Here is an 18,003-nt window from a genome sequence, read left to right as displayed (position 1 = left end):
AAAAATATTTTTAGGAGGAGGCATGGAAGCATTATCCAGCTAGTGGGTTCATATTAGCGTGCTTTAACTGGATAACATAGAGTTAATACAGGAGCACTTAAGGGCTGATTCTGTAAGCGGCACCTGCCATATGTCAATCACAAACAGGTGTCACAGAATCGCAGCTAGCAAGGACCCTAGGCAGTGGCATAGTAAAAGGAGGGTGCTGGGGGCAGTCCACCCCAGGCACGGTCTTGCTAAGGGCGCAGCACCACCACCCCCTCCGCCTCTTCTAGCCGCACGTGCATTCCGCTTGCCTTCCCCATACCTTAATGGGACAGACTGAAGGTCTATCAAGCCCAGTATCCTGTTTCCAACAGGATATGGCTGTTCGTGTGGGGGAATCCCACGTCAGGAGGTAGCAAGTCCCACATACTGGTGGAAAAATTACCTACAAGAAAAAAAAATTATTTCCTGAATTTATTTTTTACTGAGTTTGTATTTTAGTATGTTTTAGTTGATTTTTTATTTTTTGTAGGTCTCATTTTATGTACGTTCATTTGTAATCCGCCTAGTTCAGGGGTAGGGAACTCCGGTCCTCGAGAGCCGTATTCCAGTCGGGTTTTCAGGATTTCCCCAATGAATATGCTTTGAAAGCAGTGCATGGAAATAGATCTCATGCATATTCATTGGGGAAATTCTGAAACCCCCACTGGAATACGGCTCTCGAGGACCAGAGTTCCCTACCCCTGGCCTAGTTGATAGGCGGAATAGAAATTTTAAAAATAAATAAATAAATAAACAAACCCTAAATACTGATATGTTAAATCTGGTCTTAGTCTGTGTGGGAATTTTCCTCGTTAAAACACATTAAACCCAGATGTTTACGCATTGTAGTAGGTAGAAAGTCTCCTTTTTGTTGGTTCGGAACTGATGTCGCAGAAAGCTGGACTGGTTTTCCTAATACATCCTGGGTGATATCTTTCATATTTCTCTGTTTCTCCTGCAGCGTGGCACTGAGGAGTGGTTTGACCTGAAGAAACAGCACCTGCAGCCCATGGTGAAGGTGGGACCCAACACCTTTTTATTTAAAAGCACTCAGTCAGGCTGAAAAATCAAGTCTTTGTTAATGGCATACTTTTTTGCAGGTCCAGACAAGAATTAATTACTAATTTCCAGATCAAGTTTTTCGGGCTTTATTAGGCTTTGCTGTATGATTTCAATGTAGGGAGGAGAAGTATTTTTTTTTCTGTTTCACGCTAATGCAATTAATTTCAAAGCAGAGACATCCTATTAAAATGTATACTTTTCACTGGTTTACTTCTGTGTCATCTATTCTGGAGGTTATGGTCCAGACTTTGAAACTTGAGTTTGATTTCTCGCCTTTCTAAATCCAAGCTCAAGGTGACTACATATTTCCCTGTCTAGGAGGGTTCTCAATCCAAAGGCCTCATTTATGTTTACTTAAGGGTCATAAGCCCTTAATTCATGCTAGCAGGGTTACTACATGACCATGTTAAGGTGTTCTGCAGTAATATATTTATTTAGATTTTTATCCCGTCCTCACAGTAGCTCAGAACGGTTTACAAGTAAACATTCACAATGGAGTGAATTGGACATACAAGATTATACAGTAGATTTAAATACTTGGATATACGAGACTGTGCAGCAGTTTAGATATAGGGACTATACAGCAAATTAAGAACAGTAGTTTAAATATAAGTAGTTTAGTTTAGATACAAGTTATTTGAGTATAGGCTGAGAGTGGACTATACAGAAATTTAGGCAGATTAGAATGGAGAAAGAAAGGTAGAGGTGGGGTTTAAGGGGGTTGGGTGTAGACTGAGGGTGACCTTTAGTTGAAGAGGAGGGTCTTTACCATTTTCCGGAATGTCATTAGTGAGTTCTGTAGTCTGAGTTGAGGGGGGAGTTGGTTCCAGAGTTGGGGAATGAAGTGGCTGTAGGAGCGTTTGCGGGCGGTTTCTGAGAGGAGGGACCTTCCGGGGGGAATGCATAGGCGTATCTCCGTTTCTGAACGGAGGGTGCGGGTGGGGATGTAGATGTGTAGCTTGGATTTTATGTAGGGGGGGGGGGGGTGGCATAAATTCTTTTGTGTGCTATTGCCTGTTAGAACATTCGTTAAGGAATTTTTCTGGGAGAAGGCCTGACGTGGATGTTGAAACATTAGATAACATGCATTAACTGGATAACAGCTGAGTTAAGATGGATCACTTAGGGCTAGATTTTTTTTAAAACACATAAAAAACCGATGGGCTGCTGTCACAGCCGTTATAGTAGGGATATAGTAGTAAAAAAAGTAGGCCATTCTCCAAAAAACGCTCATGCAAATGAAGTTGGCAGAGAGTAGTGAAGACTTGCTAAATTTGCAGGTGCCCATTGCTGGTTCATTGACGGGCATATGCGCAGAATAAACGGAAACCCCCCCAAAAAAACACAACAGTGGGAGAGATGCCCAATGTCTCCCACTGCCAATCAATATCCCCCAACTCCCCTGCAACCATAAATATCTGCTCCCTATAGTCATCCATAAAATGCGCAGAGTCCAATTTAAGCAGATCCAGCATTTCCCAGTCTTGGTTTGCTGATACTCATCTCAGTGGCCTCTGGTCTGTGGCACCATTCTAAATGGCAGCAGGATGGCATAGCCCCAAAACACCATCTGCTCTGGCACCCAGGACTACCTATCCTCTGGGCATGCACATGTGTGTGTGTACGTATTAATTAGGGAAGGAGAGAGTTAAATCAGACAGTGTCATGTGCCCTTGCATTTGTTCTGGTTCTATTAACATTAGCTAGTAGTGCATCATAGCTCCAGTTTAAATTCCGTCATTAATGGTGTGACCTTGAGGAAGTCACTTAACCTGCCTGTACACAACTCTACAGGAGGGACATAAGAACTATGTATAGGGTAACCAGTTTTCTTCATATAAAAAAAGAGGTCATGTGGTCCAGCCCTGTTCTGCTCCAGCCCTACCCTCGTAAGGATCTCATCTCTCTTTCCCCCCCCTCCCCCTCCCCCCCCTCCCCCGATTTCAGGGTCGAGTCTGGAGGGCCTCTTGAGCATACGCAGATGTGATGCGATAACATCACATGAATGTGCGCGATATCGCGTCACATCCACACATGCTCGAAGGTCCTCCAGGTGTGGCCCCAGGCTCAGGGCCTTCCAAACCCCAAACAGGCAGCTGGACAGTTTTCTAAAAAGAGGACATGTCCAGTTTTTCCCAGACGTCTGGTAACCCTAAGTCAGTGGTCTCAAACTCAAACCCTTTGAAGGGCCACATTTTGGATTTGTAGGTACTTGGAGACCGTCAGAAAAAATAGTTAATGTTGTATTAAAGAAATGACAATTTTGCATAAGGTAAAAAACTCTTTTATAGTTTATAAATCTTTCCTTTTGGCTAAGTCTTAATAATAATATTGTCATTTATAGCTATAGAGACACATGATCAAGAAACTGTTTTATTTTACTTTTGTGATTATGATAAACATACCGAAGGCCTCAAAATAGTACCTGGCGGGCCACATGTGGCCTCCGGGCTGCGAGTTTGAGACCACTGCCCTAAGTGAAATAACTTGCTTGCTTAATGGTATAATGCTGAAACTCAGATTTCCTGCAGACCTAATTCCAGAATATTTATATTAATATCCTTTCATTTTCTATAGACAACTTTAGTTCATTCTTCTTCTATCTAGCCTCCTTCTCACCTTTTTCATAAAACAAATATGAACACACTCAAATACTGTTTGTGCTTTGGCAGAGTGAGGAAGAGAACACAAAATCTCTGGTGACCCTGGTGTCAGAGGTGAACGGAGACCTTCAGAGCTGTATCAAAACCTGGAACAAGTTCTTTGTCAAGTAAGACTCCAGGGCAGTGTGTCTGTTTTTCTTAATAGCATTTGGCCTTTGATTATTTCTGCCTTTTGGACAGTGGTTTGGCAGCACTAGGGTTACCAGATGTCTGGGAAAAACTGGACATGTCTTCATTTTAGAGGACTGTCCGGGTGCCTTGATGGATTTCCAAAACCTGGCATTTTGTCTGAGGTTTAGAAAGCCTCGAGCTCGGGGCCTCGTCTGGAGGAACTCCAAGCATGTGCGGATGTGACACATTGATGTCACACGCATGCTCTGAGGCCCTCCAGGCATGGACCCGAGCTTAGGACAGAAGAGACGAGGTTTGTATGGGGGTAGGGCTGGGGGCAGGATATGGTGTGACTGGGGGCAGGACAGGGCGGGGCTACACCCTCTTTCTTTTTTAATGAGGAAATCTGGTAACCTTAGACAGCACTTCATAGAGCTGAAGAGGCCCAGGAGCCGCAGTTGGCTGGCTGACTATACCTGGCATTTTTTTACACATGATAATAAGAATCAAAATCTCTATGGTAAGGGTTGTAAGTGTAGAACAGAGAATGACACGGGGACAAATTTGTCCCTATCCCCGCAGGAAATCAATTTCCCCATCCCGTCCCCGTGAGTTTTGTCGCTGTCGCTGTCCCTGTCTCATTCCTGTAAGCTCAGCCTTAACCACTCAGGCCTCAAACACTTATGATTTTAAAGTGTCTGAGGCTTGCGCAGATGAGGACAGAGCTTAGGCATTGGTGGAATGAGGAATTATGACATCATAATCCGAGCTCTAAAATGTTGCTACTTAGGATTTTAAAGTGTCTGAGGCTTGTGCAGATGAGGACGGAGCTTGCAAGAATGGGGTGGGGACAGGAAAAGAACTCATCAGGACTGGCCGGGAAAAAATTTGTCCCCGTGTCATTCTCTAGTGTAGAACGGGGATGTTCCAGCTATTTTCAAGCTAATATTTGCATGTTGGTTTTCTCTCGCCCCAAAATACTTATTTTAGGTAACAGAAAAGTGATATCAGATTCAGAACAAAACACATTAAAGAGAAAGGTATTAATTAGTAGATAACATAAACTTGCCTTCTCTTCTATTAAGGGAATTAAAGCTTTAGGTAAGATCTGTTGATCTTTTGCAAAAATTTGGAATAATCTTCCTGCTGAAGTTAGACTTCTTCCTTGTTTGCCAACTTTTCGGAAAACTTTAAAAACTTATCTATTTTAGAAATTCTTAACAGACTCTTCGATATAAATAAGGTAACAAATAGTGATTCCTGTGCTTTAATATCTTGCTTTTCCATGTCCTATATAATCTTTAGTAAACCAAATCAAGCCCCATTGTTGGGAAGAATCGGTATATAAGATCAAGGATTGGATTGGGTAACAGCTTTGGTTGATCTGCTTTTTAAGGTACAGTACTCCCCCGGTCATTCGTGGTTGGTGATTCATGGTCCCAGTCATTCGTGGTATTTTACGACCACGAATGACCAGGCTGGAGAGGGCTGCCCTCTCCTGCCTCTCTGGCTGCCCTCTCCTGTCTCCCCCGCTAAAAAACATATTCAAGGTTTTTCAACATTTGCGGAGGGGTCCTGGAACGGAACCCCCGCAAATATCGGGAAAGTACTGTATAAGAAAATCAGTGAAATAGTGTAACTTACTCCTCTAGTGTTGCTTGCTAGAACCCTGTCCATGTACTCAGCTAACACTGGTTGTCTACTTTCCCAGATAATGCTGCCTGGTTATTTCTATGATACTCTCGTTGCTACTTGTATTCTCACCCCATCCCTGTGGACAGCTTGTCCTGTTCTCTTCCGTATCAGTAGGTGGGATTGTTTTCTGGAAGAACACTAGAACTTGGGGGTCAGAATTAAAAACTGAGTGTCCTGCTTACAATTTCTCTGGGATTCCTCATCCTGGTTCCTCCTTTCCTGTAGCATTGTGAAAGTGGACATCTTCAAGATCACGTATATGGAACTCCAGCGGCTGGTGAGCATATCTTCATCTTTAAAGATCTTACGTATGCAGCAGACAGAACCAACACATCACAGATGCAAAGATTTCTTTGAATTCTGTTGGGATTCTTCTGGGATCAGATGGGGCCTTTTTAATGGATTAACTTTAGAGAGTTATCCCTCTTCATCAGGTCAGTCACTGACACCCTTCTTTGTACATATTCAAAGGGACTTATATGAGAACTATACTACTCCATTCTTTGGTTCTTAGTCAGAAACATTGGGATCACATGACCACACTTACTTGATTTATGTTGTATCCCTTGCAAAACTCCTTAAACTAGTTCATAAAATTCACTCATTGGTCTACTTTTAATTCTGTTTTGCTGCCTGATATCTTATACAACTTCTAGAGCAGGGGTGGGCAGCCTAGTTCAATTTTCAGGATTCCCCCAGTGCATACAAATATATCTCATGCATATTCATTTGGGAAATCCTGAAAACCCGACTGGTTTGCAGCCCCTGCCTTCACAGCATCCTCGGCTGACTCGAAGAGTAGAAGCTTTGATTCAAGGACTAAACTGAACTTCCACGTCGTAATGCACAGCACAGACGCTGAGTTGGCCTGGAAGCACCTTAATTTCCTAACATATTCCATAGCTGTATCAAAGACTGTGGTGCCCCTTTTTTTTGACAGGCCACCCACAGGAGGTCTCTCCAGCTCCTGAGAACTTCTCATCAGCGCAGTTTTCTTTTAATCCGTTCATTAGGGCTTCTTAATCCACGAGGTCTTATTGGATCTATAAGGACCCCTGAGAAAGACTGTATTGTTGAAACACAAACCGTGTTGGGTCCCGAGTTCACAGTGTATTGGGTCCTAGATACTTTTATGTGGATTACCAAGTTGAATCTTTAATAAACCTACGTCTTGAACATCAACTCTCCACAGAGTCTTTTGTTTCTGTTGCATTTCCTTCTGTGGAGTAACCAGGGTCAACTTTTTTGCTTGTGCCACATGTGTCCCAACCATATCCAAAGTTATTTTCCTTTCCCTTTGTTGCCCTCTGCAGGTGTCACAGCAGGTGGTGGATCAAATAGGGAGGATCGACAGAGGCATGTCCCAAACCACATCTGAGCATCTTTACCAGCTCTACATGGACCTGAAGGAGCTTTATAATCTCCACATCAACCTACCCAACAGGTAGCACACACATTTACTAAACTAAAACTAAACTAAACCTTAAGTTTGTATACCGCATCATCTCCACAGAAGTAGAGCTCGACACGGTTTACAGGAATTACTAAAGAAAGGAACTCCAATGGGAAGAAGAAGGGCTTGGTAAAAAGGAAAGAAAGAGGGGACTAAGTAGAGTGGAGAGGGAGGGAGTGGTTACATTTTAGAGAAAAGCCAAGTTTTCAAATGTTTTCTGAAGCGTTGGAGGGAGTCAAGACTAGGGTTACCAGATTTAAAGACAGACAAACCTGGATGCATGGCTCCGCCTGGCTCTGCCCCAAGCTCTGCCTTGTTTTGCCTCCAGTCTGCCCTGTTCCACCTCCAGCCCCGCCCCCAAAAGACTCTTCTCTTTTTTCCGACTTCCAGGCCTCCAGACGATCGGGGCTTTCCAAAGCCTGGACAAACTGCCGGGTTTTGGAAAGTCCGTCTAGGAACATGGACAGTCTGGGTTTTCCTGGATGTCTGGTAACCCTAGTCAAGACCCTTAAGGCTAGATTTTTGAAGCTCCCAGTACAGAATTATCGAGCTGTGTTCAAGTCGTGCACCTGGTCAGTTCTAAATGAATTCTACAGGAGCGCGACTTGAACACAGCTCGATAATTCTGTGCTGGGAGCCTCAACCCTGAAGAAATTAATTGAAACATGGCATGTCGGTTGAGGTGCTCCCTTGATTTATTAATAAGATAAGTCGCTTCTTACTAAATATTTAAATTATTTAAAATTAATATCACTGTGGGTGTTTTAGTATATATAAAAAAATGAAAAAGGATCCAGTGAAGAAAGTGGCTCGTGCGATTCATATATTGGAAGCATGTAAAAGAATGAACAGCCTACTGAGGATTCTACACATACAAAATTTTTTTTGCATGAATTGATATCTATATATAATAATAATAATAATAATAATAATTTTATTTCTTATATACTGCTATACCATAAGTTCGAAGCGGTTTACAACAAGATACATACAATGAGGGATGAGATGTAAGGGGAAAGAAAAAAGTACTTTCTGGGATACAAGTTCCAAATGGAAGAGAACCAGGTTGCTTTGCATTGAAAGGGTGTATCTAGTCAGAGAATGGGGTGCAAGGGGAAAACAATTTGGGTGGAATACAATTACAAATGGGAAGAGCATGAGTTAATCTAAAATCAAGAGAATTGGGGAATGGGAAGAGGAAAGCTGAGGGGATTGGACAAGAGTTGGGATTAGAATTTGTTAAAGAGACGGGTCTTCAGGGTTATAAAATTGATATATGATATACAGTGGTATCTCGGTTTACGAGTGCACCGATTTGCGAGTGTTTTGCAAGACGAGCAAAACATTTGCAAAATCGGTGCCTCAGAAACCGAGCATGGCTCGATTTACGAGCACCCCCCCCCCGCAATCCGGCACCCCCCCTGCGATCCGGCACCCCCCCTGCCTCGAACCGGCACCCCCTGCCACGATCTGACCCCCCCGCCACGATTGGGCCCCCCCCTGCCACGATCCGACCCCCCCCCCGACACAATTGGGCACCCCCCGCCGCTTCTTACCCTCATCTGGGCACTCTTGAAGATCGGCCTCCTCGTCTGCTGGGCCTGCGAGTTCATGTTTTGAACGTGAACTCGCAGGCCTTGAGCATACTCAGATGCTCAAGGCCCAGCAGACGAGGAGGCCGATCTTCAAGAGTGCCCAGATGAGGGTAAGAAGCGGCGGGGGGTGCCCAATTGTGTCAGGAGGGATGTCGGATCGTGGAGGGGGGGTGCCCAATCGTGTCGGGGGGGGGGGTCGAATCGTGTTGGGGGGGTGCCCAATCGTGGCGGGGGGGTCGGATCGTGGCGGGGGGTGCCGGATCGCAGGGGGGGTTCGAGGCAGGGGAGCAATGCCGGTTCTCGGGGGGGGACGCATCAAAGCGAGTTTCCATTATTTCCTATGGGGAAACTTGCTTTGATAAACGAGCATTTTGGATTACGAGCATGTTCCTGGAATGGATTATGCTCGTAATCCAAGGTACCACTGTACTATTAACTGGGTTGTTATGATTGGGCTTTGATGAATATCCAGTTATATCATTAGCCTTTAGTTTATTCAAAACGTCTTAGTTTGTTTTATGCCATTCATTTTCCAATTAGACATCCTCTGTGTTCTTCCCATGCTTTTTTGAATTCCGTCACCGTTTTCATCTCCACCACCTCTGGGAGGGCATTCCAGGCCTCCAACTACCCTCTCCGTGAAAAAGAATTTCCTAACATTCCTCCTGTCTGCCACCCCGCAACCTCAGTTCATGCTCTGGTTTTACCATTTTCCTTTCTCTTGAAAAGATTTGTTTCTATACAGCGGCCTAGGTAAGGGTGAGTGGCGCCCCTCCCCCGCCGCATGCACGCGCCCCCTTCCCTTTCCCCATACCTTTTTAACTTCTCCGGCGTGTGCAGCATGCCCATGTCGGTGCTGGCTTGCCCTTTGGCGTCACATCCTAGGTGCGGATCCCGGAAGTGATGGCAGAGAGAGCACCGATGCCGACACGGGCAGCAACCTCGCACCAGGAAAGTAAAGAGAGGATCGAGGAGGGCGGAGAGGAGGAGGGGTGTTGCACTCTTAGGAAGACCGCGCCTGGGACAGACACCCTCCCCCCCACCGCAACCCCTTACTACGCCACTGTTTCTATATTAATACTTTAAATGTCTATATCATATGTCCCCAGTCCCTCCTCTCCTCTTCAGGTCTTCCAAACTCTTTTACATCTTTTGACGCAAGTCCCATACCATTTTTGTTGCTTTTCTCTGGACCGCTTCAACCCCTTTTACATCCTTAGCCAGATATGGCCTCCAAAACTGAACACAGTACTCCAGGCGGGGCCTCATCAACCTATATAGGGGCATAAACGCCTCCTTTCTTCTGCTGGTTATGCCTCTCTCGGTGTCAGGTCAAAAGCGTGCCGGGACAAAGGCGCGCCCAGACAATTGAACGCAGTGCTGAGGCGCGCGCCGCTCAAAATTACTGTTTTTAGGGCTCCGACGGGGGTGTGTGGGGGGGAACCCCCCCACTTTACTTAATAGACATCGCGCCGCGTTGTGGGGGCGTTGTGGGGGGTTTGGGAGGTTGTAACCCCCCACATTTTACTGAAAACTTCACTTTTTCCCTGTTTTTAGGGAAAAAGTTAAGTTTACAGTAAAATGTGGAGCGTTACAACCCCCCCAAACCCCCCATAACGCCGGCGCGATGTCTATTAAGTAAAGTGGGGGGGTTCCCCAACAAAACCCCCCGTCAGAGCCCCTAAAAACAGTAATTTTGAGCGGCGCACGCCTCCGCGCTTCACTCAATTGTCTGGGCGCGCCTTTGTCTTTCGCGCCGTTGTCTATGAACCGCCTCTCTCTATACAGCCTAGCGTCCTTTTGATTACAGTCACTGCCTTGTCACACTGTTTCACCACCTTCAGGTCCTCAGACACTATCACCTCAAGGTTCCTTCTCCCTGTCCAATACGGCTCCTTCAGATTTCTACTCCCCAAGTGCATCACTGCGCACTTCTTCGCACAAATACTGGTATGTAATGGCGCTTACATTTAGGTGCTAAGATTCTAAAGTGAGGGGGGGAACATTCCAGGAACAAAGCACCCAATGTCTTCTGCAGGGGTCTTTAGGTGAGCTTTGCGCAGATGAGACACGCTTTGATGCAAGGTGAAGAAGGCAGAGCTTTGCCTGGTGGTGGGTCATCTGCCCCACCTTAATAATCTCATGTTCAGATGATAGTTTTCCCGTCCAAGCGGTAGCGCTAGCAGCCTTTTGTTCTGTTGTAGGGATGTCAACTTGGCGTTGGAAGATTACCACCAGTGGTTCAAAGATGCCCTGCCCACTTGGCTTCAGAAAGCCTACAGCACTGCTCTAGAGAGAGTCCAGAGAGCTGTTCGGATGGACCAGGTAACCGCAATCTGCCAGCTTCTCTTTGGGGACCTTCTTGTTTCTACAACATATTTCTAGAAGAGTTGTTTGTATAAAGGATTTTCCTGCTCTTTGGTGATACGCAACAGGGAATTTTGATGATGTTTAATGAGAGATGTTTAATGAGTCAAACATTATATATCAAATAAACATTGAAATCCCAATTTTAGAGAACCTTGCTTCGCATATGCAAATGTGCAATACATGCATATGGCAATGGGGCGGGGTTTGGACAGGACTAGGGTGGAGCCAAAGAGTACAGACATACATTCAGAAGGAGAAGCATATATCTGATAATGGAGACCAGTGCGGGGATTTACAGCTGCTATAGGTACTATGGGTTTTGTAAACGTGCTCATTTTGAGCTATGCTCTACAGGAGAGATTTAAGGGCGGCTCCCTCTTAATCCCCTAGTGGTGTTTTAGTTGAAACAATTTTTTATTGAACAAGCCAGAAAAACAACAAGCACAACAACTCTCCCGCGTCTGTCTCCGATGATGTCATCAGAGATGCGGCAGAGGAAATCGGCAGTAGAAGGGCACGAAGCAGCGTGTTTAAAGTGCTGCCTACGCTGCTGGAGCCGGGAGGTTTGTGGAGGGTCAACGGGCGGAGCGGGGCTGCTCTCCACCACTCAGTTGCTGCCACTGGAATGCAAACAGGGCCGCGAGTGTGGGGCAGTTGTAGGCGTGCATGCGCACTTCTTCCGGCCACGGACATACGGAACAAGCAAGTAGAAGTGCGCATGCGCGGCTTAGGGTTTTATTATAGAGATGAGGCTGAAAATATTTGAAACCTACTTTTGAAAAACCAGTTGGAATTATTTGTACATATTGTTGATGCTATCTTATTGAGTTATCATCGCTACCTCTTTCCGTCCACTCACTGGTATTTTTTCCCCCTCAGCTGAAGCCTGTGACAGAGCTGCGTAAACACAGCTCCTCCAATGTGGACCTGTCCACATGCTACACGCAGATCATCAGAACATGGCTACAGCTGGAGTGGCCAGAACCTGAGGAAGCCTTCGTGATCATGGTGAAATTCACAGAGGTAGGACCATATGAGCTAGAGCAGGAATTGTTGGCTGCTATCTGCCTTTTGCTTCTCACATTCAACCTTTCCCTTGTTCTTTGATTTGCAGGATATATGCCGGATTGCTCTTACATACTGCTCACTGATCAAGAAGAGGGCTGAAGAGATTCAGGAGGATGAAAGTAGCACCGCTAACAAGGTAAGAGATTATAGACTTGTTCCTTGATTGCAGGATTTAGTACTGTGAGACTGCCACTAGGGCCAACAGATAGGGCAGAAGTGACTGGGGATTGTTCCTGCCCAATGACCACTGGACAACCAGAGCATCAAATGGTAGGTCTTTTGAGGCGGGGAGGTTTGGGTCTTTGATTTGGGGAGTAGGGTGGGGAAGCTCTGGTAATTTTTGTAAGCTGTGACCTGAGAGCATTGGACCACAGTTTTGAGGCCTAATACTCCCGGGCATCAAAACCCTAAGCATACATGCGCATTTCTACCTACGTGATCTATGCTCTGTAACTCCGTGGCTTCAAATGCGCAGTAGAAGTCAGCGGTGGTTTCTTCTGCACATGTGGAGGCACCTTAAGCAGGGACGCACGGAGGCGACTCCCCCTTCCGGCCCACTCCATCTAACAGCGGTGTCAAACTTGCTGCCCCCCAGGTACTGGTCTGCGGCCCGCGGTCTGGCTGGCTCCCTTACCCTTGCTGAAGTTATTTTTAAGTTCAAAGCCACCGCCGCGGCTCCTCTCATGAGCTGCACCTGCGTTGGAAGCCTCTCTGATGTCACATCAGAGAGAAGGCTTCCGACGCAGGCATGGATCGTGAGAAGAGCCGCTGCAGCAGCTTTAAACTCAAAAATAACTTCGGCAACGGTAAGGAAGCCGGCCAGAAACAAACAGAAATAGTGCTGCACAGGGAAGTTGCTGCCACTGGAATGCAAACAGGGCCGCAAGTGTGGGGCAGTTGTAGGCGTGCATGCGCACTTCTTCCGGCCACGGACATACGGAACAAGCAAGTAGAAGTGTGCATGCGCGGCTTAGGGTTTTATTATAGAGATGAGGCTGAAAATATTTGAGGGAAATGCTGGGGGAGGGAAATGCTGCTGCTGCACAGGGAAATGGAGGGGGAGGGAATATTGCTGCTGCACAGGGAAATGGAGGGGGAGGGAATGCTGCTGCAGCTGCAAAGGGAAGTGAAGGGGAGGGAAATGCTGCTGCACAGGGAAGGGTGGGAGGGAAATGCTGCTGTTGCACAGGAAAGTGGGGGGGGGGGGGAGAGAGGGAAAGGGGGCCAGGGAGAGAATTTGCTTTGCTTTGGGGGGAGGGGTGTGCTTGGGGCAGGGAGCAGTCTTGGTTTGTTTTGGGGAGGGGAGACAGAAGGGGGCCATGGAGAAAGACAAAGAAAGGTAGACAGGCAGGGGGCCACGGAGAGAGACAGAAAGACAGGCAGGCAGTGCACGAGAACAAAAGACAGTGGGCAGGGAGAGAGACAGAAAGAAAGACTGACAGAGGGCCAGGGAGAGAGACAGACAGAAAGAAAGACAGTCAAAGGGGGCCAGACAGAAGGAAAGACAGACAGACAGGGGACCATAGAGAGAGAGAGACAGAAAGAAAGACAGACAAAGGGGGCCAGGGATAGAGAAAGACAGACAGACAGGGGGCAGGGAGAGAGACAGACAGACAGTGGGAGGGAGAGAGAGAGAAAGAAAGAAAGATAGACAGCGGGAGGGAGAGAGACAGACAGAAAGGAAGAAAGAGGCAGGGGCAGGGAGAGAGACAGACAGACAAAGGGGGCCAGGGAGAGAAACAGAAAGAAAGAAATACAGACAGACTTATATTCTAGCACCCATTAATGTAACAGGCTTAAACACTAGTATAGAATAATCCTGTGAGATGGCTCACATGCTGCAGCATTCTACCTGGGATTCAATAACCTGCGATACCGAGACACCTTTGGTTGCTGTATCCCATGTTAAATCAAGATGCAATAAATTCTCACCTTGATAACTTTTCTCCTTAAATCAGTAGTCTTCATTAATTTTAAGATGGGGCCACCTTGGATCTAAAGGAGCTGAAGAAGCATTGCTAACTATTTTCCTATGTGAGGTTGCAACACTGCTGTGCAGTGCATGTCAGTGACATCTTCTCCACCAGCCTACCTTCAGAATTTTTATTGAAGGTGTATTCAAGAAGATGGTCATTTCCAAATGCGTTCTCCATCTACTGAGAAATACCTTGTCCTTCAAGCATGCAACTTTTTCCTCCCATCCACTTTCTCCTTTCTGTTATGAATTTAAATAGAGATGCAAAGAGTAGCAGAAAAAAGCTAGAATGATGATGTGGGCCACCCCAGAGGTCTCCAGGGGCTCTATTAGGCCTTGTGTTGAAGAACACTGCCTTAAATGGTTCCAACTTAAGTCTAATTCTCATATGAGAGCATGAAATTCATTTCAAAACTGTTTACTAGTGGGTCCACAGGAACCTGCAGATGATGAGAAAAATGAGAGAAGAAACAGATGATTGTATAGTGGTCTTCTCTCAGGTTTCCTATACCCACCAGTAGGGAGGCTGGTGAGATAGATCAGGAATGCTAGCCAACCTCTCCCTTAGTACAGGCAGCGTCCCGTTGGACTGGAGGACGGCTAACGTCATTCCACTCCACAAGAAAGGCTCAAAGATGGAGACAGCAAACTACAGACCAGTGAGTCTAACATCGATAGTGAGCAAACTAATGGAAACTCTAATCAAACACCAATTAGATAAGATCCTGGATGAGGAGAATCTACGGGATCCCCGACAACATGGATTTACTAAGGGGAGATCCTGCCAATCCAACCTGATCAGCTTCTTTGACTGGGTAACGGGGAAGCTGGATATTGGGGAGTCCCTGGACATCGTGTACCTGGACTTTAGCAAAGCATTCGATAGCGTACCACACCGCAGGTTACTGAGCAAGATGAGTTCTATAGGATTAGGTAACACATTGACGAAATGGGTTGGGAGCTGGCTTGGAGGTAGGCTCCAAAGGGTGGTGGTGAACGGCACCCCCTCCGAAATGACGGAGGTGATTAGTGGAGTACCACAGGGCTCAGTCTTGGGCCCAATCCTATTCAACATCTTTATAAGAGACTTGGCAGAAGGGCTTCGAGGTAAAATAACATTATTCGCCGATGACGCCAAACTGAGTAATGTAGTGGGCAAATGCACAACAGACGAAGATTCAGTGCCCGACAACATGATGCACGACCTACTCCTACTGGAGCGATGGTCTAGGACATGGCAACTCAACTTCAATGCCAAAAAAATGCAAAGTTATGCACCTGGGCAGCCAGAATCCATGCAAGTCTTATACCCTTAATGGCGAGATCCTAGCAAAAACGGTAGCAGAACGAGACTTGGGGGTAATCGTCAGTGAGGACATGAAGTCTCCCAATCAAGTGGAGCAGGCTTCGTCCAAGGCAAGACAAATCATGGGCTGCATACGAAGGGGTTTCGTCAGTCGTAAGGCGGAAGTCATTATGCCATTGTATAGATCCATGGTGAGGCCCCACCTGGAATACTGTGTGCAATTCTGGAGGCCGCATTATCGCAAGGATGTGCTGAGACTGGAGTCGGTGCAAAGAATGGCCACCCGGATGGTCTCGGGACTCAAGGATCTACCATACGAAAAACGGTTTGACAAATTACAGCTATACTCGCTCGAGGAGCGCAGAGAGAGGGGGGACATGATCGAGACGTTCAAGTATCTTACGAGCCGCATCGAGGCGGAGGAAGATATCTTCTTTTTCAAGGGTCCCACGACAACAAGAGGGCATCCATTGAAAATCAGGGGCGGGAAACTACGAGGTGACACCAGGAAATTCTTTTTCACTGAAAGAGTGGTTGATCGCTGGAATAGTCTTCCACTACAGGTGATTGAGGCCAGCAGCGTGCCTGATTTTAAGGCCAAATGGGATCGGCACATGGGATCTATTCACAGGGCAAAGGTAGGGAAGGGACATTAAGGTGGGCAGACTAGATGGGCCGTGGGCCCTTATCTGCCGTCTATTTCTATGTTTCTATGTTTCTATGTAAAAGTTGGAGCATTGAATTATAATTATTTCTTCCCTCAGCTCTGCGTGGTGGTGAATAACATTGAACAGCTGCGTATGGTGCTTCTGAAAATCCCATCCCAATTGGACTGGGAGCACTTAGAGCAGAAGGTGGCCCACATGGTAGGGCCAGACCAGTTTGAGCACACACTGCACAATCAGCTGGACAGTGCCGTGGCCTGCTTGGACCATGAGATCCGTGATGTGGTGCAGACCCTGGCCCAAAAGGTACCCAGTTTATCTTCCATATTTCTGTTACAAGCAAGACCATCGTTCAGTTAATTAAACTGGTCCTCTGGCTCAGTGCTTGTCCATCTTCTTCTGAAGGCACATCTAGCCAGTTAGGTTTTTGAGATTACCACAATGAATGTGCATGAGATAGATTTGTAATATATCTCATGCATATTCATTGTGGATATCCTGAGACTTGACTGGCTAGTTGTGTCTCAAATACTGTGTTGAGAACCCCTGCTAAAGCTCCATGGAACCAGTCAGAGTTTCAGTATATTCCTAATGAATCTACCTTGGGGTTTTCCAAAGGGACAGGTTCAGGATCCAACCAGAGGGCCTCCGCGCATGCGCAGACATCAACGTGATGATGTTACGCATGCGCGTGACATCATCGCATCAGGTTTAGTGTGCCCCTGTGCCGAAAAGTTTGTAGGACACTGAGTTAAAGTCTGGGGTACGGGACCTCTCAGTTCTATTTTCCTCTCCTTTTTCAGGTTGGGGTATGTGAAACAGGTTCTGCTAATGCAGGGGTCCTTAACCAATGGTGCAATTGAAACGGGATGTAAAGAAGAGTCTTGAAATCTGAGGCATTTAAATGAAACCTTTCTGGACAAAGTGAAGATGGTTATTAACTTAGAAAAACATAGAAACAGGGGAAAATTATGACAGATAAAAGACCATATGGCCTATCCAACCTTTTGGTGAATAAATATTTCCTTTGGTACTCTTAAGTAGAGAATGACACGGTGACAAAATTCATCACTGTTCCTGTCCCTGCGGATAACTGTGGGAAATAATCCCATGTCATTTTCTAGTGTCTATTTCAACCTCAGTCCTTCTACACCAGCATTCTTCAAAGCAAAGCTTGCGGGTCAGTGGTTGTGGCTAGTCATACTCTGATTCTTATGGGAGCCAAGGATAATGAAGCCATTGTGATATCAGTGATGTGATTGGCTCTTAGGCACTGGTGGAATGAGGCATTATGACATCACAATATCTGCTCTGGATACCAGAGACTGTCATTCCGTAGTGTCTGTTTCAACCTCAGTCCTTCTACACCAGCATTCTTCAAAGCAAAGCTTGAGAGTCAGTGGTTGTGGCCATTCATACTCTGATTCTTCCCTCTCTCCTTAAAGAATGACATGAAGATGGTTTCCCGCGGTTATCTGCGGGGACGGGAACGGTGATGAATTTTGTCACCGTGTCATTCTCTACTCTTGAGTCTGTCCCCTCTCACCTTCATCCTGAGCCTCCTCATTCTAGAAGTTTCTTTCATTTGAAAGAGACTCACCTTCTGCTCATTTATGCCACAGAGGTATTTAAATGTCTAAATCATACCTCCCATCTCCTGCCTTTCTTCCAAAGAAGACATATTGAAATCCTTGTCTGTCCCCATATGCATTATGACCATTTTAGTAGCTTTCCTCTGGACCGACTCCATCCTGTTTATATCTTTGTGAAGGTGCGGTTTCCAGAACTGTAAACAGTACAATCAACGGGGTCTCTTATACAGAGGCATAATTGCCGCCTTTTACCTGTTGGCCATTCCTTTCCCTATGCACCCAAACATCCCTCTGGCTTTTGCCGTTGCCTTTTCTATCTGTTTGGCCACTGTAAGATCATCACATGTGATCAGACTCAAACTCCACTCCTCTTTAGTAAACCGAAGGACTTTACCTCCTAAACTGTATTGCCAGGATCAGC

At 46.1% G+C, this 18,003-nt stretch overlaps 1 protein-coding gene across 2 annotated transcripts in view; it reads left to right on the top strand.

The window, feature by feature from the left end:
- The window catches only part of LOC117367373 (protein unc-13 homolog D-like), an 82,313-nt gene that overhangs the window by 58,027 nt on the left and 6,283 nt on the right, over positions 1–18,003 (top strand). For both annotated transcript variants that reach the window (XM_033959825.1, XM_033959824.1), the window contains exons 17-24: positions 989–1,045; positions 3,762–3,859; positions 5,784–5,835; positions 6,872–7,002; positions 10,811–10,931; positions 11,856–11,999; positions 12,091–12,180; positions 16,090–16,296. In XM_033959825.1, coding sequence (XP_033815716.1) covers positions 989–1,045; positions 3,762–3,859; positions 5,784–5,835; positions 6,872–7,002; positions 10,811–10,931; positions 11,856–11,999; positions 12,091–12,180; positions 16,090–16,296 — 900 coding nt within the window. The remainder of the gene's footprint in view (positions 1–988; positions 1,046–3,761; positions 3,860–5,783; positions 5,836–6,871; positions 7,003–10,810; positions 10,932–11,855; positions 12,000–12,090; positions 12,181–16,089; positions 16,297–18,003) is intronic.

The sequence above is a fragment of the Geotrypetes seraphini genome, chromosome 10 (assembly GCF_902459505.1).
Source record: "Geotrypetes seraphini chromosome 10, aGeoSer1.1, whole genome shotgun sequence".
NCBI lineage: Eukaryota > Metazoa > Chordata > Amphibia > Gymnophiona > Dermophiidae > Geotrypetes > Geotrypetes seraphini.
Note: the sequence above shows the minus strand (reverse complement) of the source record. Positions and strands in the feature narration are given on the sequence as shown.